The sequence below is a fragment of the Podarcis erhardii genome (assembly GCF_964252035.2).
Source record: "Podarcis erhardii genome assembly, chromosome: 5".
Lineage (NCBI taxonomy): Eukaryota > Metazoa > Chordata > Lepidosauria > Squamata > Lacertidae > Podarcis > Podarcis erhardii.
Window position 1 is genome coordinate 46,699,989 of NC_138509.1, and position 27,781 is coordinate 46,727,769.

Consider the following 27,781-nt stretch of genomic DNA (forward strand, 5'->3'; position numbering starts at 1 on the left):
TATTAAAGCAGCTGGCTAAAAAGGATTAGAACAAATCTAGGGTGCATTTTTCCTCCATGCTGAAGTACCTGATACAATCTCTAATTGGATGAGAGCAGGGAAATTGTTGTAGGTGTTATTTCATAATATATTAGAGTAGCAGTTGAACCCATTCTGACACAATCAGATTGTTTTGAAAGGAAATGTCAGTAGCAATAACTGGTGACTCCTAGATGTACTGTATCGTCCTTCAACATTGCATAGAGTTGGGTAGGCTTCCACATGGTGCCTTGTTTCCAACAACAGCATCTACAGTCCTGCACGGTGTTGAAATGTTGTACCAAAAAAGCTGCCAAACAAAAGAACCAGTGGGGATATTAAGCGTTTTATGCGTGTGTCAAATAGTTTTGATGTTTGAAAGCGAAAAGGTTTTCAGTGCGTTCTTTAAATTGTGGCATGCCTTGTTATAGTGGAGAGGCTGGCAGATTCCCATCTTCGTTTTGTAAGCCTCAGAAGTTAGTTGCATAATTATTATTACAAAAAATATAGCACTTGGGCTTCAGTGCCACAAAGGAAGAACATAGAGCCTGGATTCAATCATCTGTTTTTAAGTTGTTCTAGAAAGGGTTGTCCAACACAAATATCCGTGTCCCATTTTTCCATGTGCTGGTAACTATCAGGTTTGCTTTCTGTGTGTTGTGGACAGGCTTGCCTTTTAACACAGTCTGTAAGCTACCGTTAATTTGAAGCATGTTAGATTGCAGATGCTTTCACGAATTCTTATGCAGCTGCACTACTAGCAAATCCATTTCCAAACTGATGGCGCTGATCTTCAAAATCCTCCTTGAGTATCAAACTCTTTGCTCAGTGTGGTAAAATTCAGAGCCTTTTTTTCTGGCTGTCTCTGCCAACTAAGGCATGGTGGGTGATGCTCACCACCAGAGAGAGGTATTTTCCTATTTCATAGAACGCTGTCTTTAAGGAGATTTGTTTGGCAACCTCATCAGTAACGCTTTGATGCCAGTTGTGTTTCCCATGCTTTAAAAAAGTATTTTTAACAGCAAAGTTTGATGCTGCTTTTATCTGTTAAATTGCATCTTTTCTTTTTTTTACATTACTGGTTATATTATTGATAGACTTGGTGTAAGATGCTGTATAAAATTTATTTAGAAGGCAGAGCACACATTCCTAAATAATTAAATGATGCCTCCTCAGGCAGTCATAGAACAGTTTTTAAAAGGGTGCCGCTAACATTTGAAAGACCAAAGTCTGCCACTGTCCAGCCCCTTGGATACCTTTTAGCTGCTCTTGAGCCTGTGGTGGCTGTGTGAACAATTTTCTAGTCTTCTGTTTGAAGGGCTGTCCTGTCCATATTTGGCTGAAAGGGACAACAGGGATCTTGAAGTTGCACATTGACAGTCAGCAAACTAGATAGCAGACAGTGCAGGTACATGCTTACAGTCCTTCCCGATAGGGGGGAGATGCATAATAATTTTATTCCATTGATTTTTTAATTATACACACACAGACACACGTAGAAGCACATGTGGTGTGTTTTCTGTCTTTTGGTGGCCACCCAACTTGAGACGCCTCCCAAACTTCATCATACTGGATTGAATATTCCCCACACCCTAAAGCTTTTGCTGGAGGTTTTTTTTTGCTTTCCCTATTGTTACATTGCTGCAACACAGTTTGCTATCCTACGTTATATATATTTTAAAGTCGTTTCTGGATAAGCTAAAAATGCAGTGTTTATTTTTAGGAAAGCCATAGTGAAACAACTTTAAAATGTATACTATCTAAGCCAACAAAATGTGTTGTAGGAATGTAACAATTGGGAATGTTTTCTGAACACACTTCAGTAGGATTGAGCTCCAACAGGTTTGTTATATAACCCACCCGTTTTTCTTTCCAACAGTTTTGAAGCAGGGGCTGTTAAACTTCAGAAGCACAAAGGATGGGGGGAGGAGGCTAAAAAAAGAAGGTGAACAATTTGCACTTTATTGATTTAAATATCTGTACTGAAAATTGTGCAGTCTTTTGTGAGGCATGCAGAAGTCCATTAATGTGAGGATAAATTTTTGGAGAAAATTTTCCCCTACTAGCCCAATATATTATATTGTTGAATAGTTCACATTTCATGGAAAAGCAATTGATAGTAAGGAAAGCTCTAGCAAAAAGTCTTAGTTCATTGATACTGAATTCATGTAATTACAACTTTATTTTTGCTTCTCTCTCACCCATGAATTCCCAGTGAAAATTGGTGGCGGCTGCTGCCCGCTGGGACTGGTAGGGTGGAAGGCATGGAGGCCAACGGTAGGTGGAGCAACAGCCAACTAATGCTAGTTTTGTCACCATCATCCCCCCTGCTGAAGGTAACATTGAGACTAAAGAGGAGGTAGCTGATTGCCATGGTCACAGTATATAAGGATGCAGGCAGGTGGTGGGGCTTGTGGATAGCAGGCTGAGGTTGGTGGAGCAGTGCCCTGTTTGCCCTAATGGAACATCCATTGGTCATAATCTATTTTAAGTATAATATATAATCTCTGCACATTGTTAAAACATCTCTTTTCCCTGTTCTAAGTAAAGGATTCTTAAACTGAAATGGTACCTTTTTTAAACATACGATTTATTTTGGTGCCTTAAGCTGATCTACTTTCCTTCTGAAGCCATTTTATATACAACATTTCAAAATGTTTTATAAAAATTAATGGCTTGTAAGTTTAGTATATCTTAAAATAAGTTTAATATAGCAGTATATCATACAAACAAATGTTAGACATATTGGAACCAAAGTCTCAAAAGTATTGCATGCTGGGGGGTTTTAAGCAGAATAAATTTGTGAATTTGCTGTTCAGTAGTATGCTTTCCAGGGCTGCAAGCATATGTGGTGGTATTCAGTTCCATGAGTGGAAATGACTTAAAACAAGGAGACTTCCACTTCCTGCACTGGCTTGTTCCCACCTACCAAACTACATCAGAGGGTTGGAGGCACTCCAGACCAGATTATGTGTGTCAGTACAAAGTGGTTCTGCTGGGGAGGAAAGGAAAGAGTTAGACCTTTTTGTATTATGGATCCGTTTTATGAAGGAGACAATGCACAGAAGCTAAGACTTCAATCCTGCGTATTTTTACTTGGATGTAAGTCCCATGGAACTCGGTGATGCTTATTTCCAAGTCATTGTAGTTAGGATTGCAGCCTAACCATATCAGAGGCACATGATATTTAAACAAAGATTATTATTTTTTTTTTAAAAAAAAATATTTATTAAGGTTTTTTTAGATATAAAATGCACACATAAAACAATCTTGCTTCTATCGCAACAAATTCTTCGCTTCTTTGGACTCCCTCACGTCCCCCTCTCCCATTTACGTCGTTAAAAATTTTTTTCCAAACAAATTATCAACTTGTTTACAGTCTCATGTCCACACATTCAAATATAATCTAGCACTTTTTCCAATAAAATTTTTATATTTTCTTTAATCTCACTTAGCATCAAATTTAAATCTAGTTTAGTGGTGGCCAATTTTTTATAATCTAGCATCCTTCTTAACATTCAAACAAATTACAATGTTTTTGTAGATACATCTTGAATTTCTCCCAGTCTTCCTCCATCTTTTCTTCTCCCAGATCTCGGATTCTGCCAGTCATCTCGGCCAGTTGCATATAGTCCATCAGCTGCATCTGCCACTCTTCCAGTGTGGGTAAATCTTGAGTTTTCCAATTTTTTGCGATGAGAATCCTTGCTGCCGTTGTTGCATACATGAAAAATGTTCGATCCTTCTTTAACACCCTCTGGCCGACAATACCCAGAAGGAAGGCCTCTGGTTTCTTAGTGAAGGTATACTTAAATACCTTTTTCAACTCATTATATATCATTTCCCAGAAGGCCTTCACCTTAGGGCATGTCCACCAGAGGTGAAAGAATGTTCCTTCATTTTCTTTACATTTCCAACATTTATTGTCAGACGAATGGTATATTTTGGCAAGTTTAACTGGGGTCATGTACCATCTATATATCATTTTCATTACATTTTCCTTCAGAGCATTACATGCAGTGAAGTTCAGCCCAGTGGTCCACAACCTTTCCCAGTCCTCAAACATAATGTTATGCCCAATGTCCTGTGCCCATTTTATCATAGCCGATTTAACCATTTCGTCTTGTGTATTCCATTTTAGCAGCAAGTTATACATTCTAGATAGTACCTTGGTCTTTGGTTCTAACAATTCTGTTTCTAACTTCGATTTCTCCACCTGGAACCCTAACTTTTTGTCATTTTTAAAAACTTCTTTAATCTGAGCATAATGTAACCAGTCTCGCACCTTGTCCTTCATTTTCTCCAAACTCTGCAATTTCCAATTGTCTCCATCTTTTTCTAATATTTCCCAATATTTTGGCCATTTGGCCTCCATATTGGGTCTTTTTCGGGCCTTAGCCTCCAGAGGTGAAAGCCACCTTGGAGTTTTATTTTCCAATAAGTCTTTATATTTTGTCCAGACATTAAACACTGCTTTCCTGACAATATGGTTCTTAAAGGCCTTACTGATCTTAACTTTGTCATACCATAAGTATGCATGCCAACCAAAAGCATTGTTAAAACCTTCCAAGTCCAGCACGTCAGTGTCTTCGAGAAGTAGCCAATCTTTTAGCCAGCAAAAAGCTGCGGCTTCATAGTACAACTTTAAGTCTGGCAGGGCAAAGCCACCTCTTTCTTTCGCGTCTGTTAATATCTTAAACTTAATTCTGGGCTTTTTGCCCTGCCAGACAAATTTAGATATATCTTTCTGCCACTTCCGGAAGCACTCCGTTTTGTCCACAATCTGTAATGTTTGAAACAAAAACAACATTTTTGGCAATACATTCATCTTGATAGCAGCAATTCGGCCTAACAAAGAAAGCTTCAATTTTGTCCAACTATCCAAGTCTCTCTTAATTTCAGACCAACATTTTTCATAATTATCCTTAAATAGACTCAGGTTTTTTGCTGTTATGTTTACCCCTAGATGATATTTAAACAAAGATTAACCCATTTTGTTTTATTTGACCCCAGTGAGTGTGTGCATACTTGTAATATTTGGTTTCTTATGAGAACTCTTTTGATACCTGTCAGTCATTTGGACATTATTTAAGTTTTGGATAAACATTCAGATATCTTAACCTCAGTAGAAAATCCATAAACATTCTATTTCTGTCATCAGCAGTCTGGAGCTAAGGTACAAAATCTGATGTAGACTAAATAATGTTTATTGGTCCTGTAGGGATTAATCTTTTCATTCCATTGTTTTAGCCCAGAGTGAAACATTAAAAGTTATTTTGAGAGTTTTTACTTTTCTCTGGGCCTTGTAATTCTTAAGACAAATTATTCAGTAGTGACCTTTATGATAGTGTGATGATGGATTGTTTATAATTCTTCCTGTTAAAGCTCCTGAAAGATTTCAGCAAGTTCTCACTTTAGATAACTTTAGGTCTTTTATAAAACCTATTGTCTGATAGTCTCATAAATATGGGACATATTTATTGGTTCAAAGTAAGCCCATTTAGCAATAAGCCATTGGGATGTCTCACTCCCCCAGCTCTCTCTGGAATATCTCAACACTTTTTGTAGATATGTTCTGTTCCACTTCATTCATGATGTGTGTCCAAAATCTTCTATCTTTTCCAGTTGCTTTCGGCTCTCAATCAGTAAAAGGAGACCATATAATTCACTGCCTTGCAGAATTATACAGAGAAATACAATTATTATTTTTTTGCTTATTACATTTCTATTGAAACAGTGATAATCAAAATGATTGCTTTGAAGCTTTTCCCCTTATACATAATGGACATTTTGCTCCATACCACAACCAGCATAAAAAATGTACAAAAACTCTGAACGTATACAGTAACTTTATTTCTCCAAGGGTTAGCATTATCATTATCATTATCAGAGTGAGTACCAAGCCTGACTTGGCAGAATATTACTCTTTTCTTCATAATTTTTGAATATTTCCAGCTGAGGTTGTTCAATTTTATTTTATTTTATTTTGTTAAGCAGTTATTTTCAATATGCCAGTGTTGTACAGTGGTTAATATCAAACCAGGGCTATGGAAACAAAAGTTTCAAATCTTCACTCCGCTGTGAAGCTTTGGCCAAACCCATGGTTTGAAGTTGACTTATCTTGAAACAGAGTATATGACTGATCAGATCCAGGCTCAAATTCCCTCTCTGATTATCCTCTGGGAGCATCTTGGGCTGTCCTGAAAGGAAAAGATGGACCAGTGGGGGGGGGGGGGGAGAGAGAGAGAGAACATGCAATGTCCTTGGAAGAAGGGAAGTGTAAAAATGTAATAAATAAAAACTTGCATTCAGATCAGGTTGAGTTGTTTTGCTCAGTCTTTGTTTGCCACTGGAGATCTGGAACTAGAATTTTGTAAAAGTCAGTTTTTTAAAAATCTGAATACAGTGGACGCTCGGGTTGCGAACTTGATCCGTGCGGGAGGCATGTTCTCAACGCATCTGCGCACACATGGGTCACGCTTCTGCACAAAGCACGGTTTAGTGTTTCTACGCATGCGCGAGCGCCGAAACTTGGAAGTAACCCGTCCCGGTACTTCTGGGTTTGGCACGGTGCGCAACCAGAAAACGCGCAACCTGAAGCATCTGTAACCCGAGGTGTGACTGTAATAAAAGATTTGAATGTTAACATATAGTTGAGGCAAGATTTCTAACAAGAAGCCACCCTGAGCTTTGCTTTATTATTGATTATCTTTGTATCCCACCTTCCCTTAAAAATGCCCAATGCAGCTAACAACAATAAAACCCACTATAAATATAGCTAAGCAAATAAGCAATGTTCCAGTAAAAATAAGATAAGTGTGTATAACAAAAGTTGCCAGTGTTGATCAGGCTAATTTAAAAATTGAGGAAAGTAAATAAGCATGTTATATATATTCAAAGCCGCACTGCTGGTCCTTTAAAATTAAGTCTAGAACGAGGCGACTTGTGTTCTTTGTTTTCAGAGCCAATAGGTCACAAAGCAATGGCATAGTTTTTTCTGAGGTCCATATCTTCATAGCAGGCAGAGTGGGGTGAAGGGGACCTTCTGGGGAAGACTGGCTTTCATTATATGTTCAGACTCCACCCCAAGCAGAATTTAAAAGATCCTTGATACAAGATGAGTTTACAGCTTTCTGAAATGAAATGTAAATTATTTGGATTTGTAAGAAATTCATTTGGGGAAGAAGCAGTTCAGAGTCATGCAATATATAAAACTGTGAAGGATAGGCTGAAATTGGGGTGGAGGATCCTAATATGCTTGCTAAGAATAGAATTTGTGTTGTGGGGGAAGTTCCTTTTGGGGATGTTTACAGCTCATGGATCAGACTGCAAAAAAATTGAGACCTTACTGGAGGGAACTTCCTACCCCAGCAGGACAAAATGACCTAACGGGTCTTTTCCAGCTCTTGTTTCAGTGTTTTCTATTAAGACTGTTTTTACACAAAGTTCACATGGCAGTCACTGATACTTTTTGTAAGCTTGTAAAAGCTTGTACAAAAACCAAGAATGTTTATATCTGTTATAGGCAATACACTTTAAAACAACTTTTAGAAGCCTGTTGTTTCATTTCTAGTGCACAGTTCAAATTCTTCAAATCAATGTGCTGCACATATAATAGCTGTTTTCCCTTCTTTTTCTTGGGCACAGCTTGTTAGGGTTCTCCGGAGAGCTAGTGAAAATTGAATAGTCCAGTGGTGTCTACCCTGCTAGAGAGAAAAGGAAATGAGAATTTCTACACTATCAGATTTCTCCCAAGAAGAGGTCAGTTTGGCAGAGACAGGATTAATAGCATCGTCTTCAAAACAATAGGGAATCTGTCTACCTTTCTTTCACAATGCTGTTAGCATTTTGCCCTTTTATACAAAATCCGTCTGTACATGTTCTTAGAGAACATTAATGGTGCACAAGGATGAAAAATGCTCTATTGGGTTTCTAGTAGGCTATGTTTATGCTAATACTACTAAGAATCACTGCATCTTAAGAAGTTATCAGGGAAGCTACTTAATCAGTTTTAGGTGTCTTCTCACTCTCCTACCCCAGTACACCTACCATGATATTGGATTGTATCCAGCAATGCCACTCAGCTGATGAGAAGGTTTCTGTCACTAGTTTGGATCCATTTGGATCCAGGAGAAGTGTAGCCCTGTTAATTTTCCTGGACCTCTTGTCACCTTTCAGTATACCTACCATGGTATCCTTACGGAACTTAGAAATACAGCAGTTCTCCTCCTCCATGAAGACTGGGAGACTGCTGCTTGGTTCCATATCGTTTATGCTCCACATTTCCATTTGTCTCCCATGTGACTCAACATCCATGCAAAACTACTAATATCCAGAGATGCTGTGAAGCATGCTTCTCTTACTTGGCTGCAGCTTTCTGTGTTGGGGATTTATCATGAATACATTGGCAAGATAAGATCAAACAAACCTAACAAAGTGGAGTTGGGGATGCACTTCTAAAGGATCAAGTTTGCAGTCTGGAAGTACTCGGATCCTGACCTCTGTTTGGAGACCCAGAGTATTGTGGAACTGAAGGACTTTTTACCATTTGAGTGTTTTGAGCCATTCCTGGACAATGATAAGTTCCACACAGTTATCCATGCTCTGGTAACCTCCAGACCAGAGTTTGTGTGACTGTAGTATGTGTGCCCTCATAAGATTGAGGGCACAAGGAGAAGGGGACGACAGAGGACGAGATGGTTGGACAGTGTTATAGAAGCAACCAACATGAATTTGACGAAACTCCAGGAGGCAGTGGAAGACAGGAGTGCCTGGCGTGCTCTAGTCCATGGGGTAACGAAGAGTCGGACACGACTAAATGACTAAACAACAACGGTATGTGTGACTGAGGCAGCCTGGCTACCAATGAGAGCAGGTATTTCAAATGGATTTTGCCCCCAAAGTTGATGGGCACTGCCATTTGAATGGTGTGCATGTGCCACATCTTGTGATTGGTTATGCAGGTCTTACTTAGCCCCCCCCCCCAGTATTTTATTCAAGTTGGCACCCCTTCTTCCTGTCTATCCTGGAGGAGGACTGAGACAGGAGAAATGGTCAAGCCTGGCACTTACCTGGGTCTTGTTGAAGCTCTTACATGTACCATAAACTTATCATTTAGCATTACGTGTGAACAAAGCCACTGAGTTAATTTTTAAAAATTCTATTTTATGCATAAAGTCGCAGTGGTGCCTTCTTGTGCAGAAAAAAAAAAAGTTAAGATGATCCTCAGTTTTAAAATATTTAAATAATTATGTGGCTATGCTAATTGTGGTAGGTGGATCTGTTTAACATAGGAGTGCATCTAATCACCAAATCACTTTTGGACTGGATAGTTGGATCATTGTTTCAGCTGCATGCATACAGACTCCCAGCAGATCACAGCTGACGATTTGCCACATATGCACACTAAGCCGTGTGACTTACTGGAGGTGTGTGAAAAAATTTAGGCAGCACTCTGACTAGGAGAGAATGAAAGCTGAAGGAGAAAATGTGCTAAATGACTTTTTGAAAGGCTTCCCAGCCCCCAGTATAAACTCTGAACTAGAAGCAACTTAACAGCTTTTTTTAGAGAGAGAGAGAGAGCGCGCTTGCCATTTAAGATATTCAAGATTTTAAAAGCAAGAGCTAGAAAAATGACTAGGATGCGCCAGAAAACTAAAGCATGGGGGAATAAAGAGGAAGTCGGAATGATGGCCCAGTTGAGCTATTAGGAGGAGCCTATGGGCTTGCATGCTGCTGCTGCCCAGTCTTCCTTCCCTCACCTATATAAATCCCTCCTTCTCTGCTCTGGGTAGCAGTAATTGATTGCACTGATTCAGACATAAAACTGAACCTTTCAAGTTCTCTATGCATGTAGGCATTCCCATGCAGACATCCATATGTAATGCATGAATGTCAGCAGCACGACCACTGGTGCATCACCGTTCTATACATAATTTCCTCTTTATGGGATGCATGCCTGGAGGGGGCTATCATCTTTGTTGTTTCTGATTCGGCTCTTTTATTATTTTTATTCTGTGTGGTGCAGTCTAAACACAGTTTGCGAAAACAGAGTAGCAGAACTCACTTGCAAAGCACTCTCCTGGGGGTGGATAATGCCTATCTCTGTTTATGCAATGAAATCAGGGAGCAAGGGTCTGCTGTAGTACTTGGCTGCTGGGATTCCATTGGTGTTCCCTTTCAAGGAAAAGGCTGAATTTAATAAACGTTTAGGCTGGCTCATTTTCTCCTTCTCTCTCTCTGTCTCTCTCATATGACGGCGCTGCCTTTGCCTTAATGCATTGCTGTTGATAATTTGGGGTTATTTTGTTTATGTAATGTTAGGGCTCCTCTTCTAAGCAGCTGGCTGGAAACTGAGATGAAGGCTGCCTTAATTCGCTTTTAATAAAAGATCAATGGGTTATTGTGGAAAAATAGAACACAGATGTACACTTTACCTGATAAAAGAATTAAATGTGTGTTTAACCTTTTCTGTTTGTTCTGTGCTACTGGTACTTGACCTTCTTTGTTTTTTTGAAACTATTATCTTTCCTCGGAGCTTTTACTTTTCATATTTGGCTTAGTCTGTGAAAACAAACTGTGCTGATGCTCCTTCATCTCAAATACTCACCAAATCCCTCAGATTTTCCAAAATATTTAAAAAGTAAATCTTCAGACTTAAGTTTCATTAAAACCTTTGGCCTTGCCTTGGAACAGAAGTCCAGAGATTGGTTTTAGCACAGAAACTTGAACACATAGCAAGGCAGAGTGAGAATACTTCAATTAAGGAACCTTATGGCAGAGTTGCCAAGCATGCCTCCAGAAGTTTCCAATAAAAAATACAGCCATGCTTTACATTGGCCTGAATTAATGTCATATGTAAGTGTTTTGCTTTCAGTGTATCTTTTACAAAAGGGAACTAGTGACAAGAGAATATGGTTGAATTTATTTTTGGGGTGGGGTTGGGTGCATTGCACCGCAGGAGCACAGCAGGGGAGAAGAGGGAAAACAAGGGAGCAGAGAAATGTGCACTTTATGCAGCCCTGGTTAAAATATACCTTCCTTACAAAACAAGGATAGGCTAGTGTTATGGTGGGTATTAGGAACCTCTACACAGTCCCACATTCCGTACAGTGGTACCTCGGGTTACATACGCTTCAGGTTACATACACTTCAGGTTACAGACTCCGCTAACCCAGAAATATTACCTTGGGTTAAGAACTTTGCTTCAGGATGAGAACAGAAATCGTGCAGCAGCGGCACAGCTGCAGCAGGAGACCCCATTAGCTAAAGTGGTACTTCAGGTTAAGAACAGTTTCAGGTTAAGAACGGACCTCCGGAACGAATTAAGTTCTTAACCCGAGGTACCACTGTACTGTACAACCCAAACTACAGATTTGTTGAGGGTACTCTTACCTTTTGCCTCAGATAGAAACATTTCTCTCTCTTACTGACTGCATCATGAAATGAGAAGTAGACAGTCTCCATCTTTGCTAACATGTAGGCAGCAGGTGTGTTAGTCTGTTCAGTTCGATCCTGCAACAGTTAGTATATCAGTACCATTTTAATGGATATTCTAGTTATTTGTTGTTGTTGTATTTTACCCTTCTAAATTGGTTTGGTTTTCCTGGTTGTGTGAAGCTATAAATAAATCTAATAAACAAAATGAAATACTGAGGATACTTTGTGAGCCATTCAAGAAAAGAGCTACTTTATTGTGGTTTATCACATGGATAGTGGGATACACAGATTATGCCCAGTAACCATGCAGTTGTATTACCGTGACCACTGTTAGGAGGTGTAGTGTTGCATTTTCATTTTGCTGTTGGGGCACAGGAGAACCCAGCCATGTTTATTACTTGCACATAATGAACGGCTTCCGTAGCCAAGTGTGGGATCAGATGTGCCACTGTAAATGTCCGTTACATGGACTCAGGTTTCTAACGGCCATCACATGATGAAGCTGGTGTGAGACTAGGCCCTGATTGGGGAGTACATCTTTGTGATCTCTCAAGATGGAGAATGGGGAAAAAAGAAAATGTGGGGCAGTAGGCCGACAGCATTTCAAAGCATTTTTATCTTTGTTCAAAAGCTTAAGCCTTTACCTGTGGTGTAGGGAACATTGTTTATATGCAATAATGAAATTTAATTTTGTTAGAAGTACAGTACTTTCATGTATAACTTGATTTTTCTGAAACAAGGCGAAGGTTTCATAACCCGTGGTTTGAAGTTGGTTAGTTTCAACAAACCATTCCACAAGATTATCCTGTTTGCATTGCCAAGCTGCAATTAATAAAAAGCAGAACTCCTCCTTGTGGCCGTGTTGAAGGAGAAGGGGGTGTTTTCCAAAGAATGCTGCAACTCATTCGCATGACGCCAAACCATGATTTATGTTGCATGTGAAGTGACCAGTAGGTAAAGTTGCCACTGGTCACTTAAATTCAGCGGAAAGCACATTTTTATACCTTAAACAAGCCTTTCTCAACTTTGAATCCCCAGATGCTGTTGAACTACAACTCTCACCATCCACAGTAAGCGTGACCAATAATCAGGGATGGTGAGGTTTGTGCTCTCAACAACATCTGGGGACCAGGTTTTGGGAAGGCTGCCTTAACAAAAACAGAGTTCTCCGTAGCAGGATAAAAGAGCAGGGAATATGATTCAATAGTTATCACTCTGTGTGCGTTTGTGTGTAATATGACATTAAGAACTGTTAAAAGGACTTTAATATGTCAGAACTTGAGTATGTTATATCCACTTGGGGGGGGGTCTAATTTTTTTCTACCCACATGTCATATGTGAGATTATTGCTTAATATCTTTTTGCATCTATGTGGAATTATCCAGTTCTGCAAGAAAATAGTAAAGTGTTAACCTGGAGAAGAAAGTAAACAAGATTTGTTTGTGATATTTAATGCAGTAAAAACCCTGATGTTTTGGAAGTTGCATAACTATTACAGCTTCTTCAATATTTATTTTTTGTTGAGTCGTCATTCTTTTAAAAAGCCACATTTCTATTAAATTTACTCAGCTTTATCCACAGAGCTTTAACAAGAGCCAGGAGTCTGTGTATTGTTTCAGAGTACTTGTACATAGCACTGGGGCAGCAATCCATGTATTTTTTGGAAGGTTCAATATTCTTTCTTTCTTTCTTTCTTTCTTTCTTTCTTTCTTATCTTTAAAAAACAGCCTTTCACATTCCCTGTATAAATTGGTCATCATACAGACATTTTATTTGTACACTATTCAGCTTCTCTAGATTTGGGTGGCTAACCTGACTGCAGTACAAAATAAGGGTTCTTCACAAATTGCAACTCCGCGAATAATTTTCAGGATGCTTACTATAACTCTGAAGTGGTGAGGTGTGTGGCAAACTCATGATTTGAGGCAATCATGCACCCTTTGTAGAAATAGTATATTCATGCACAAAGGTAATGCCCATATTGAAGGCAGGGAGCAATATGTCTAGAAGCTGTAACTTTAAATAAGTGGTTAAGCTGCACATTGTTAATATGTAAGTAAGAAAACCAGTTTCGATGATTCTGGAAGTAATCTAAATGCGGCCAGACAGTTACCCCCCCCCTTTACGTTAAAAAGCATTGCATATTTGTTAGATATTTTTATTGTAATACAAGTGTCCCAAGATCCCTCTGACTTTGTCTTTCTAAAATAACTTTTGTTTCTATTCCTAGTCCTTTCAGCTACAAATCAACTAGTTACAAATTAAGCTAGGTGAAGTACATTGAGACTTATTTGTTCATTCTCAAATTGTTGGCATCCATCTGTCTCGAGAGACAATGGAGTGGTTCTCCGGGGATGAAGTCAAACCGCTGCAGTAGCAGCAACAAAATAACTTCTCTGGGGCTTAAGCCTGGGCAGTGTGTATGGAGGTCCTGGGCCACCCAGACGACAAGGCCTGCCTCTGCTGGCCTCACTGATGTAGTCCAAAAGAAAGAATGCTACGGTGACACCAGGTTGGTTGCAGGAGTTGCTGGAAGGAGGTATACAAAGCACCATCCAACTACCTTAGTGACTCCTCTCCGGATTTGTATAGGGCTTAACTTCTTGGCATTTACTTTTCCTGAAGATATCCCACAAGGCAGCAAAGGTTTTAGGATGAGAGTTTTCCTTCACCTAGATGAGCTCCCTTCCCAGGTTGAAGAGCCCAATCTGCCCCGTTCTCAAATTACATTTCAGTTAGCAGTACATCAGATTATTCTGTTTGAAGGGTTATTGAGCTAGGTGCTCAAAAAGATTAAGCAGTCAGACAAGTTGATTTTAATGTGCATTGTGTATCAATGGTTGTATTCATTCAGGAAAAGAGAAAAAATGCCACTGATTGATTAAATTAATAATAGAGCTAAAATGTTAATTGTAAAAGATAAAAGAGTGTGAAGAGATCTCAACCACCAAAGCTGAACAAACATGTTTGAGAAATAGTGTGTCCATCTCTGTTTTTTTGGATGGATTATTTTGTTTAGAATTTTCTATTGCTAACGATAAACTTTATTCTGGACCTAAAAACATTTGGAGTTCCGTTTTGATTTTTGATTTTTGGTTTTTAATAACATACCACTTACTTCTTCTCCTTTTTCTCCTAGGGCCAGTACAGACCATCTGACTTGTTGTGTCCAGAGACATATATCTGGGTACCTACTGAACAGTGTCTGCCTTCTCTTGAGCATTCAAAATATTGTCGCTTCAATCAAGACTTAAAAGCAGGTACGTATATAATTTACATTCTTTGCATATACTGTAAGATATTAGACTATAAATCAGGCATCCCCAACCTTGGCCCTCCAGATGTTTTGGGACTACAACTCCCATCATCCCTGACCACTGGTCCTGTTAGCTAGGGATGATTGGAGTTGTAGTCCCAAAACATCTGGAGGGCCAAGGTTGGCCATGCCTGCTATAAATGCTAAACATTTGAATGTACATTGTGTCCCATGGCTAAAGTGACATTGTTAGCATCTTCCATGTATTCATTTATTCAGTAATTTTAATTGGCTAATTCCCACTCGTAGAGTCCATTTAGTTACTAGCTAGTGTATAAGTAGTCCCTTTTAAGTCATCCAGCACACTTTAAGTGCTCCATTTCACACATTCACCAGAGACCAGCATTCAGAAAGTATAGTAGTAGAGAATCCCCACCCCCACAGAAAACACACAAATAAGCTGACTTTTCAATGTAAACGGACTTTGGATGCATTTTTATGCCCCAGTTTGCATTAATGGAGCCTCTACACAATGGGGATTTTTGTGTGTGAAATATGCTTCTTCCCTGCCACCATTGCACTGTTCCCGATGAATATTTGAACAATCTCATGGTATTTTCTGTACAATACCACCTAACGTGTAGTGATGGCTATGAAAGGCCATACTTGCACCCTAAAATGTGCTCTTGGTTTGTTGTTTTGATGTCGTCTTAGAGACTGTTCTTCAGACAAAACCTGTGTCAATCATGGTACTGTGTTCTATATTATTTTGGTGTAAAAACAAATAAAAAAATAATGCAAACATGAAAACACAAGTTTGACTCTGAATAACATTATCCAGAAAAATATGAATATGCTACACTTCCTGCCGTCAAACCAAAGTGGTGTTTATCATGAAATCTGGGTTGAGTGACACCATGTATAGTGAGCTCCTATCATGCTTCAATTGATATGTAAAATCTGGATCTGTTATGAAGTGAAACACTTTTTGACATAGCATTACAGAACTTGAGAGAGAAGCTTGAAAGGTATTACAAATTGAAAAATGAAGTGAACGGGTTCAAGGTAGGCAATGTTTCAAGTTGCCCTTGCCTAAGAAAGAGAAGAAAAGTTGTGCTGTTTTAATAGATGTGCTTGAAAAAAACTGGGAGTATGGGTAAACTGGTGCCCAAGATGGCAGCATTATAATATAAGAAGGGAGGCAACAACATTAGGTAAAGAATCTTAAGTCTTGTATGTATGCCACTATGAAATGATAAACTATAAAAATCTGCATCTTTGTCTATCCTGAGTACATCAACCCAGACACGATCTGAATTCAGACTTATGTCCTGTGGTTTAAGGAAATTAAAACATAGCTACATGCTGAACAGCAGAAGGCCTGCTGTGAGCTACAGTCATTTGAGGTTTGGGTAGCTGCTTTCTTGAAGGAAGCAGTGCTCCATTCCAGGGCCGGTTTCCTGCAGAACACTTCCTTACAGTTGTCAGTAAAATAAGTCCTTTAATTAAAATACAGTGAGTATAAACATCGGGCTAGACAGACAATGGTATGCTCTGTTTCACATGAAATGACTTTCCATAACAAGACCTGTAGGTATCATACTGTAATAGTTCATAATTGCAGCCAACTCTGATGTCGTTTTGGTGCTTTCTAAAAACTCAGTTATTTATTCAGGCCTTTGCTGACTGTTATTGCTTTGAGATGTTTCTTGGAAACATTTCATAAATGAAACGAAATAAATAACTGGATACCAGTTGATTGCATTCATTCATTTTGTGGTTGCCCAGGCCTATCGACTGCTGCTTTGTTTTATTATGTAATATTAATGTATTTTTAACATACGATTGATTTTCTTTCATTATAGTTACAACTGATGAATATCCCATTCCTTTAATGGATTTAAGCTTCTCAACCCCAAAATTTAGAAAACATATTTTAAACTACTAACTAAAGAGTATTAGGGAGAAAAAGTGAATCTCAAAGGAAGGGAAACAGTTACTCAGAAGTGAGATTACTGAAAGTGTTCTGGTGTTGCCGATATACAAAGCAACCATACTTACAGCATAATCCTGACCATGTCAGACCAATTTTTGTTGAAGCGTCTTTATGCTGGTGTTGTGTGTTTCTGCTGTGAAGGTTCATCATGCAGTTGAAATTACTCTCCTTGTAAGGATAATATAAAGGTTATGATGCGCCAGATGCGCAAAATAAATAAATAAAATTCAGGGACATTCAAGAGTTGGGTGTCCCTGATTCCTTTGTGTTGTGTAGGTGGACCATTCTTTCTGTGCAAGTTCCCAAAATAGAAAATTGATAGTGGCTGATTCCTACCAATAAATTTGAGAGAGTTTAATGAACAAAGATAGTTGAACTAGATTAATCTATTTCCTCTAAGGCAACACGGCCTCCTAAGCTAAGGTGAAGCAGACTAATCGCTATTCCATAGAGAGTGTGACGTGTACAAACACTTCTATATTTGAAAAAGACTAGAGCTTTCAGTGAGCCCAATAAGATCATGGTAGATGTGAGACTTTGAGACCTCAGTTCTAGTGTAACTTTTTCTCTTGGGTTGTGTTGGCTTTTATGAAAACTGAGAAAATACTGTGTACTCCTTTCTTGCGTGTCTGTCTTGCTGTTTCCAAAAAATGTTGTTTACTTGTTTCTGCATTGTCAGGTCATTAGCTGCATTAATAAATAAACAAGCCATGAAAGAATGTTCCAAATCTCTGCAACTACAACAAAAAATTCCCTTTTTCTTGTCAAAGCCCAATCTGGCTTCTCCGTAAGTTCGAACTTGAAGCAAAGTCCCATTTGGTGATCTTAATCTTAGGGTTGTTCAAATGAGAAGAGATAAAGTAGAGATAGTTAGGAACAAAATGGAGGGGGAAAACAATAATTAAAAACAATTAAACATTAATAGAATTAGAACTATGTATTAATATAATGTCTCTATTAAGAACATACAGACAATCACAACAAAAACAGCACGCCAGTAGCCATGTAGCTGTCATACAAAGTTTTAAAGCATGGGCCACAGATTGTTCAATAAGTTCCAGAGAATAAACTATTCTATAGGTTTATGAGAAATTTCTATTTTGTTATGATTTCCTAGATGTGCCTTTGTAATATGTGTTCTTTCTTTCCTTCCCCCACTCCAGAAAGTCCAAGTTATTAGGCAGTTGAGAGTGAGATTACATAGCTAATAATAATAATGAATAATAATGGGAAAGACCCTGATGTTGGGAAAGATGGAGGGCACAAGGAGAAGGGGACGACATGGGACAAGATGGTTGGACAGTGTTCTCGAAGCTACCAGCATGAGTTTGACCAAACTGCGGGAGGCAGTGGAAGACAGGAGTGCCTGGCGTGCTCTGGTCCATGGGGCCACGAAGAGTCGGACATGACTAAACGACTAAACAACAGCAATGCATTGTGTTCACCCAGAGATGCATCTCAGTACTTGTTAAGTTAGCAGCAAAGCATACATGTTTTTAATGCAGCCTGATTGTAACCCTAGTGACTAAAGAATACATCAGTTCTAAGTAAGAACTTTTTTTCTGATACTGAAGATATTTTACACACATAACTTTAGTACGTATTAGCAGTTTCCTTGTAAGGAGTGGGTGGGGAGAGCAAGCCTTTGATTAAAGAAACAAAAGCTATGAAATACATTTATTTTCCCATAGTTACCATGGCAGAGTTTGTAAGGTTCTTGCTCCACATTTTTCAGAGGGGGAGGGGTAAACTGCATTGATTATTCCCAGCAACTGCTTCAGCTTATTACATTTTGGAACTTGCATCTGTTTTTAATTAACTTTATAAACACTTGAAGGCAACTGAAGTTCATAATCCAGCATGATCCTTGATCATAAAGTATGTTTAAACAGTAGAGATAGTGCTAATGAACTGTATCCAAACAAATTTGTCAACTCCACTTCTAGCATGAGAAGGAAAATGCTAATAGGTAGATGAAATTTTGAATCACTGACCTTGTTAAATAATTCTAGTTACGCTGCATTTACTAGAGAGAAGAGAACACCATTATCTGAACCTGTTTGTTCTTCAAGCACAAATGTTAAATCCTGCTAAAATCAGCTCTCCTATAAATGAAATTTGGGTGGTGGCGAGGGGTGTAAGGTGGTTGTAACTTCATAAGACCTCAAATTCCTACCATCTTCTCTTTCTAGATCTTGGAAAAATATCACATGGAAATAAACATCAGTGTAATGTCTTCAATGTGTATGCTTTCTCAGGAATCGCTCCAAAAGCATTTCTGAGGAAGCAACAGTGGAAAGGTCTAAAGATCACTTTAAAATTACAGAGCTGCACATTCCACTGGGATGAAAGATGACTGATTTCTTCCAAAAAATTTTATATTTTCTTTAGTCTCACTTATCATCAAATTTCAAATCTAATTTAGTGGTGGCCAGTTTTTTATAATCTAGCATCCTTCTTAGCATTCAACCAAATTACAATGTTTTTGTAGATACTTCTTGAATTTCTCCCAGTCTTCCTCCATCTTCTCTTCTCCCAGGTTACGGATTCTGCCTGTCATCTCGGCCAGTTGCATATAGTCCATCAGTTGCATCTGCCACTCTTCCAGTGTGGGTAGATCTTGAGTTTTCCAGTTTTTTGCGATGAGTATCCTTGCTGCCGTTGTTGCATACATAAAGAATGTTCGGTCCTTCTTTAACACCTTCTGGCCGACAATACCCAGAAGGAAGGCCTCTGGTTTCTTAGTGAAGGTATACTTAAATACCTTTTTCAGCTCATTATATATCATTTCCCAGAAGACCTTCACCTTAGGGCATGTCCACCAGAGGTGAAAGAATGTTCCTTCGTTTTCTTTACATTTCCAACATTTATTATCAGACGAATGGTATATTTTGGCAAGTTTAACTGGGGTCATGTACCATCTATATATCATTTTCATTACATTTTCCTTCAGAGCATTACATGCGGTGAAGTTCAGCCCAGTGGTCCACAACCTTTCCCAGTCCTCAAACATAATGTTATGCCCAATGTCCTGTGCCCATTTTATCATAACCGATTTGACCATTTCGTCTTGTGTATTCCATTTTAACAGCAAGTTATACATTCTAGATAATACCTTAGTCTTTGGTTCTAACAATTCAGTTTCTAACTTCGATTTCTCCACCTGGAACCCTAACTTTTTATCATTTTTAAAAACTTCTTTAATCTGAGCATAATGTAACCAGTCTCGCACCTTATCCTTCATTTTCTCTAAACTCTGCAATTTCCAATTGTCTCCATCTTTTTCTAATATTTCCCAATATTTTGGCCATTTAGCCTCCATATTGGGTCTTTTTAGGGCCTTAGCCTCCAGAGGTGAGAGCCACCTTGGAGTTTTATTTTCCAGTAAGTCTTTGTATTTTGTCCAGACATTAAACACTGCTTTCCTGACAATATGGTTCTTAAAGGCCTTATTGATCTTAACTTTGTCATACCATAGGTATGCATGCCAACCAAAAGCATTGTTAAAACCTTCCAAGTCCAACACGTCAGTGTCTTCGAGAAGTAGCCAGTCTTTTAGCCAGCAAAAAGCTGCGGCTTCATAATACAACTTTAAGTCTGGCAGGGCAAAGCCCCCTCTTTCTTTCGCATCTGTTAATATCTTAAACTTAATTCTGGGCTTTTTGCCCTGCCAGACAAATCTGGATATATCTTTCTGCCACTTCCGGAAGCAAAATTTTTTGGAAGAAGTGCTAGATTATATTTGAATGAGTGGACATGAGATTGTAAACAAGTTGATAATTTGTTTGGAAAAAACTTTTAACGATGTAAATGGGAGCGGGAGACGTGAGGAAGTCCAAAGAAGTGATGAAATTATGTCTGTGATAGAAGTAAGACTGTTTATTATTTGTGCATTTATATTTAAAAACTTTAATAAATATTTATAAAAAAAAAAAAAAGAAAGATGACTGATTTCAACCTAATACTTCTAACGTTTATGCCTGCTTGGGGATAATTCTAAAGGATTCTTGTAGAAGTATAGAATGTTAGAAGTGTCCCTGTGATGCATATTGTGTTTTAGGAAAGGTCTGCTATTTCTTTCTATGTTTGGCTGAGTGCAGCATTGGTTTGTTGGTTTGGTTGCATTAATTATAGACCAGCTATAACATTTTGAACCAGAGTGATTTGATTTATCCATATGTACTTGATTCCCCTTTTTAAATACCTGATTTTTAAGTGCTCTTGATATTTTTTTCAGATATAACTTCCCTTTCCTTGGCGCACCTATTTTGGAGTGCACGGATGAAAGGCCCGCTGCTTATATTAATAGTAAAAACTGCCCATAGAACTTACGACAAACCACTAAGCACCACTGACCACAGCATAATTGAATCCAGCAGCACTAGGGAGCATGGAAGCCCTCTTGCTTTTAAATTTTTTGTAAGGGCAAGGAGAGAGTGATTTGGTATTAAAGGCCATGAAATCAAACGTGAGGGAAATAAAATTCTGGGACTCTGTCTGGAAACACAACTTGAATGATACAAAATTAATTTCTACACCTTGAAAGAGAAAGGAGAGCGAGAGAGGATGAAACTGAGTGGTTTTCTGAAGAACAAGGTTCACGGTGCTAAAGGGTTTAACAGTTATGACACAGTCTTATGAGATGCTGCATTGAGGCAGTGACTTCTGGGGTTGGAGGATAAGTATTTATACATGGGACAGAACAGCTTGGGACTCGGTAACAGGCTACCCTCTGCTGACAGAAGAACGACTTCTGGGCACTTGCTGTGGTGCATTTGTGTCTTTTATAGGGGTAGCTAGTTAACATTGCTTTGCCAAGGACATGGTTAAGGAGAGGGCCCGACCAAGCTACAGACTTCCCACCAGCCATTTCTTACAACAGTAGCAAAATAGCTTCAGCCATCCCTGGCTGGGAAAGCCAGAGCAAATATGACCAAGTCAAAAGTAATAGGGATGGGAAGTCAAAGTTGTTTATCAACCAATTGTTTTTGGCTTCCCAGGCACAGTTTTAATTTGCAGTAATAATACAAAGTCACTACAGATCAGGGAACCTGAGCAGCTGAAAGAATAGGAAGAGAAAATAAAGAGGTATTGTAAGCTTGACTTCGTTGAGCTAAATCCACTGTAAGGTTGCAGGAAAGCTTCTTAGGCAGTCAGAGCAGGAACACGCCACAGTTTCTGGATTCTGCTAAAGCAGGAACATCCCAGGGTTTCCTGTCCTGAGTCAATAAAGTTTCCTAGGAGAAAGTAATTATGTCATATAATGAGTGTTCATTTGGCCAGTCTAATAGCAAATAGCCTAATAGCAAGTGCTATTTAGGCTTGAATTAAGTCATATCTTTTATTCTACTTCGTATTGTTGTATAGGAACTAGAAGCCTTTTGGTTTCAAAAATTAAAATCTTAATATTTTGGAGAACAGCCTCTTCTCATATGTTTATCTGAAAGAAAGACAATGTAATACATTTGCCAACTGAGAATAATTGATATGCAGCTTCAGAAGGAAGCAGGCCATGTCTTCGGAATAGTACACATGTAGCAGACCTCTCTCCATATCAGTTGTGAGATCACTTTCAAAATGGTGACATATATTTGATTGACAACTAGTTCTTACGTTATGACCTGTATTATAAAATATTTCATATATTTACTATCATGCCTCGTGTATGTGTTCTTAGAAGAGCAGGAGATGCAAATTTTTAATATTGATCTTGGTAAAATAGAATAGAAATGTTGGTTTAATTCTTGTTCAGTTGAAAGACGTATCTTGCTCTTATGTCATACTTTGTCTTCTTTAAACAGCAGCAGATCCTGTTTGGTTTTTATGCTTTCTTTAATCCAGTCAAAGCCACCCTACTTTAAGGGTTAAAATGAATAAAGTGAATGCTTTTCTCCTGTGATTGACTTTTGGCACAGGAACATTAGCCAGCTTCAAACTGAGTAAATTACTTGTGCTATTGTGGTGACAGAGGTACTTACTTACATCTTTTAAGTTTTTACAAAGAGTATCTGAGATTGCTTTAGTGTTGACTAAAAGCTACACTGTAAAGGCTCTTTTTGAGAGACAGCATAAATCATACTTTGATAAGTAGTTTTTTATAGCAGAGTTTTGATCACAAAGTTTATTCCTAAATTTACATTTATGTGGAGTAGAATCATAAAAGACTGGAGCTAGAAAACTATCTCAAAGTTTCCTAATCAATTTATTACTTACCCTTTTAAGTACTGAACTGGATTTGTGGAAACACACATGTGTGCGCGCTCACACACACATGAAAAGCATATTTTAACTTTTAGGTAAAGGTAAAGGGACCCCTGACCATTAGGTCCAGTCGTGACCGACTCTGGGGTTGCGGCGCTCATCTCGCTTTATTGGCCAAGCTTCCAGGTCATGTGGCCAGCATGACTAAGCCGCTTCTGGCGAACCAGAGCAGCACACAGAAAGGCCGTTTACCTTCCCGCCAGAGCGGTACCTATTTATCTACTTGCACTTTGATGTGCTTTCGAACTGCTAGGTTGGCAGGAATTTTAACTTTTAGGACCAACCAAAAAGCATAAAATAGCAAGCAAGCTGAGACTGGTGCTTAACATTCAACACCATGAAGAAACAATAGTGTCTTGTGGCACCTTAAAAAAAATAACACATTTAGCCTTTATTTTGGCTTCAGCTTTTGTGCACCATCCACTCCAGCACCAGTAGTGGCCATGCACAAAAAACAGTTGTTGATAACGCATACATCCTGCCACTAGTAATCAATTAACACACAAAGTGTGCTAAAAATCCAGTATGCTTTAAGTGTTAGCACTAAACCCTTTAAGTTCCGTGTAAGTATCCATTTAAGTTGGGATATGTTTCCATTTCAGGATGTCTGCAGATGGGATTTTTTTTTCCATGTGGAGCATTTCAGTTTGAATCAAACAAGCTTTCTCCAAACAGACTGCCTATAGGTGCTGATCACAGTTAACAGGGAGCTCCTTTGAAGGCTTGCTTCCAGTGCCTATCAGCTCATTGGCACCAAAAACATGTCTTTGAACTTTTAACAGGTGTCAATCACCTGACATCATTACGAGGTTCCTGCCCACCTGTCAAAGATCAATCACAAAAAAAACTCTGCAGAAGATTTTAGAGGCTTCATTTATTTGCAGAGTTATGCCCAGAATCCGAATAGAGACAAAACTGTGATTTGGCTGGCGAAGGAAAAATCCCAGTTTGATAGTTTATTATGCTTATTATGTTTATTTATACTATAGCTAAGATGGTTCTCATTCCAGCAGAGGCATGATTTATATCTTGCTTCGAGAAGGAAATGTGTGCATACCTTCCATGTTCAACTAGTGGCACAGAACTGAAGCCAGCCATGGAGAACGTAGGCAAGTAAAACAAGGTAGATGTACAGCAGCATCCACTTCAGGAAATAAACTCTGAGTCCAGGAGCAATGTAAGGCAGAAAGGAATGTCCCTCCAGTATCAGGTTTCAGGGTTCAATAAAACGAATTAGATTTAAAAGTAATGAGCAGTCCTGAAATAAAGTCTCCGTGTGGGTGTTTGTTTAAAGATGCAGGTTGGCGCCAGAACTGTTCAGGTTACAACTAATATTTTGCCTGAAGGTGTTGTAAATATAAGTCTTCCGTTTCCTTTTAAGAAGTTAAAAACTCACTTTATGTTTATGTCCTATTCTGGAGCTGAACCTGAACGTGTTTTCCTTTGCAAATGTCACCAATGAGAGTGTAGAACCGGAAGCAGAAGAACAGAAAAAGTAAAACCCTGACAGAGCACTGGAGAAATATTGGCTACACTTCAGAAGGCTTAATGGATTTCAGAAAGCTATGAACAAGACAAATCAGCATTTGCGACTTCAGTTGTATGTGAAGCAAGTGCCAGCCATTTTTAATGAAGAAGTGAATTGGAGCATGGTGTCTCTAGACAAAATGAATAGATATTGGTCAGTGATGCAGTGTTTAACATATAGGTATCAACACTGAAGCAGATAGTGTGAAAATGATCATAAGCAGAAACTATCTTCAGGTGTTGATGAAGGAATAGGTGATGTCGGCATTTTTAAAAATGTGAACTCTTCATACTGACAGATGCAGCTTTGTGCTAATGTCAGAGCTTTTACCACACAATAATGGAGCCATTTCCACCACTGGGAAAATTATCGCATGGTAACTTACATGCCTGAGCTACTTGGTCATTCTATGTAATCAGCTTTAGCAAGAAATGTCTCATTTCACATGCTAAAGCAGGGGTCAGCAAACATTTTCAGCAAACATGTCCCTCAGACCTTGTGGGAGGCCGGACTATATTGGGGGGGGGGGGGGATGAACAAATTCCTATGCCCCACAAATAACCCAGAGATGCATTTTAAATAAAAGGACACATTCTACTCATGTAAAAACACACTGATTCCTGGATCGTCCATGGGCCGGATTTAGAAGGCGATTGGTCCGGATCCGGCTCTGGGCCTAATAATAATAATAATAATAATAATAATAATAATAATAATAATAATAATTTATTATTTATACCCCGCCCATCTGGCTGGGCCTCCCCAGCCACTCTGGGCGGCTTCCATAGTTTGCCTACCCATGTGCTAAAGCTTTTTTTGGTCATCTGCACACTATCCCTTGTTTTTTCCTGTAGGACTAATTGCAGTCATTAACAGTTGTCAACAGGTTTACCATATCCATTGAGTCAATCATCCATCTGCTACTACCCTTCTGAGAAAAACCCCACCCCACCCTTCACCTATATATAAGGGTCTGGTGACTTCTGTTTCAGTGTATCTGAAGAAGTGTGCATACACATGAAAGCTTATACCGAGAACAAACTTAGTTGGTCTCGAAGGTGCTACTGGACAATTTTTAAAATTTTTTATTTCGACTGTGTCAGACCAACACAGCTACCTACCTGGATCTGGAACAGAATTAGTTCCTTTTTGGAGGGGGCAAAAGAGTTACTTCAGTTAAAATGCTGTGACCCTAGTGTAGGTTTTCGACCAACGTTAAAATAATGCTGGCTTTAAATGTTAAGTTTTTATGTGTCCTGGAAACAGCATGTAGACAACACTCCAGGTGAGCTTATTTTTCAGACATGTAATGCATTTAGAGTAGACATTTTTGTGACTCTGAGGTCTTCCTGTGTACCATAAGCTTATAACAATAAATCTTTTCTATTGTAGTTTTGAAGGAATTCACAAAGATCATGTAGTATTGTAGCAGCCATATATTCTTCCCCAGACCATCTCAGCCAGATGCCAAATATGGCAAATTTAAAACAAAAACAAAAGTGATTTTGGATGACTTGCATATGAAAACTGATTTTAATTTCCATCAGCCATTTAAATCTCACATAGTTTGCCTGCTGCTTGGTAGGAACAGTGAACAAGTAGATTCTCTCTGGTATCTGGATTCTTGTACATGCACAAAACTTGGATAGGCAGAGGAACCTGAGGTGTATTTTGTAGGGATCCTGGTGTGATAACTCAACTGATGACATTCATTCTTGATTTCTGAAGAGCAACCAAAATCCACACACCTCTTTCATCTTCAAGTGGAACTTGGTCGGTTCCTTTAAATGTTCACCTAATGATACGCTTTCTAAAAACAACACTGTTGTCTTGTATCACCATATCAGTATCTAAATATAAGGTCTTGTGCATTTTGATATTTTCATTTGTCAACAAATGCTTCCTGTTCATCTGGCTGCTGCATTAATACACCCATATTTCTTTTCTTACAGTTGATGAAGGGAATGTGAAGGAATTGGGTCAGGTTCGTATTCTGCATAAGAGAACAGCCATGCGTTACAGTGTGTACAAGAGGAGGAGGAAGGGGCCAAGCGATGAAGAAAGTGTTCGACAATATGCAACTCTAGTGGGGCAGGCATGTGCAGAGCGAATGTTACTCTTCAGAAGCTGAGGTGTCAGTTCTTGAGGTGTTCTCCAGCACTGTATCTTATTGCACAACTGCCTATTGTATGCCCTTGTGTTGATATGCCTATTGAAAATGGAGGCACTTTATATGAATGAATACACTGGCTTATCTTAAAAGAAAATACCATTTTTTTCACCTTTCTGCCAAGGGTCTGGCAGAATATAAAGGCCCTTTGTTTTATTTTGCTATCATGATCCCTTCCTTGCATTCTGAAAAGTGTGCATGGTGTGAAGTACATAAATGGTCTGAACACAATTTTTCCTGTAGGTCTTTGTAGTTTCCTCTTAGGGAGAATATTTGAAGTCACTTGGGTGCTGACATGTATCAAAGCTATGGTGAAATGTGTGTAAGTTCTACAAATGGGAGGCTAAAATGTGCAGCTGCATGCTACTCTGTTCCAGAACACAGTTAAACTATGGTGCTTGGAATTAAGCCTGTTTCTGTCCCAGTGAATCCAATAGCAAAACCCAGTTTATTCTGGCTTGTGGACTTTATATAATCTGTACTATATGACATACAAAGCCATCTAACGTAAACCTATGCACTGTAGCTTTAGAGAGTCACTGCAATTTTTAATTTTTGCTTTAAAGAATGTGTAGTAGTCTTTAAATACCAAGAAACATGGAGGTTTGGTTTTTGTAATTAAATTGTTACTCTGGAAAATATTGGAATTGAAGCCAAGGTTAGGTTTGTGGTCAAATTACCAAAGAGATTACTTTAAATAAAGCAGCAGGTTGATGTTGTACCTTGATGTACATCCCACTTTTTTGTATTTGTAATGCCTATTTGTGTTCATTGCAAAATTCTAGAATTCCATATATATATATATATATATATATATATATATATATATATAATCTCATTAAAAATGCTTTTTTTATCTTCAAAACACAGAAGTGTCCCTACTACTGCCATTATAGTTGTATATCCGGCACTGTTGCTCTCACTCATACTTAGGTTGTTCTTTTTTAAAAAATTGTAAAGTACACAGCTGTAAATGTGAACATATGCTTTTAATTGGATTGGGAACCTAATTTTCATAGAAATCCTTTTATCAATTTCTGTGTCCGTGTCTGATAGAACACACTATAAGAATTCAGCAGTGCATCTGAAATTTACTTACGTTGCTGATTAAAC

The 27,781-nt window shown here is 38.6% G+C and overlaps 1 protein-coding gene across 6 annotated transcripts in view; it reads left to right on the plus strand.

Annotated features, from left to right (window-relative positions):
- The window catches only part of ATE1 (arginyltransferase 1), a 75,111-nt gene extending 47,722 nt beyond the window's left edge, over nt 1–27,389 (plus strand). For 5 of the 6 annotated variants that reach the window (XM_081863735.1, XM_081863738.1, XM_081863734.1 and 2 more), the window contains 2 exons: nt 14,597–14,717; nt 26,451–27,389. In XM_081863735.1, the coding sequence (XP_081719861.1) occupies nt 14,597–14,717; nt 26,451–26,629 (300 nt within the window). In that variant the 3' untranslated portion in view covers nt 26,630–27,389. Of the gene's footprint in view, nt 1–7,665; nt 7,780–14,596; nt 14,718–26,450 lie in introns of those variants that run through there. The other variant, XR_014157007.1, reaches the window with a different exon arrangement.
- The last annotated feature ends 392 nt before the right edge of the window (nt 27,390–27,781 follow it).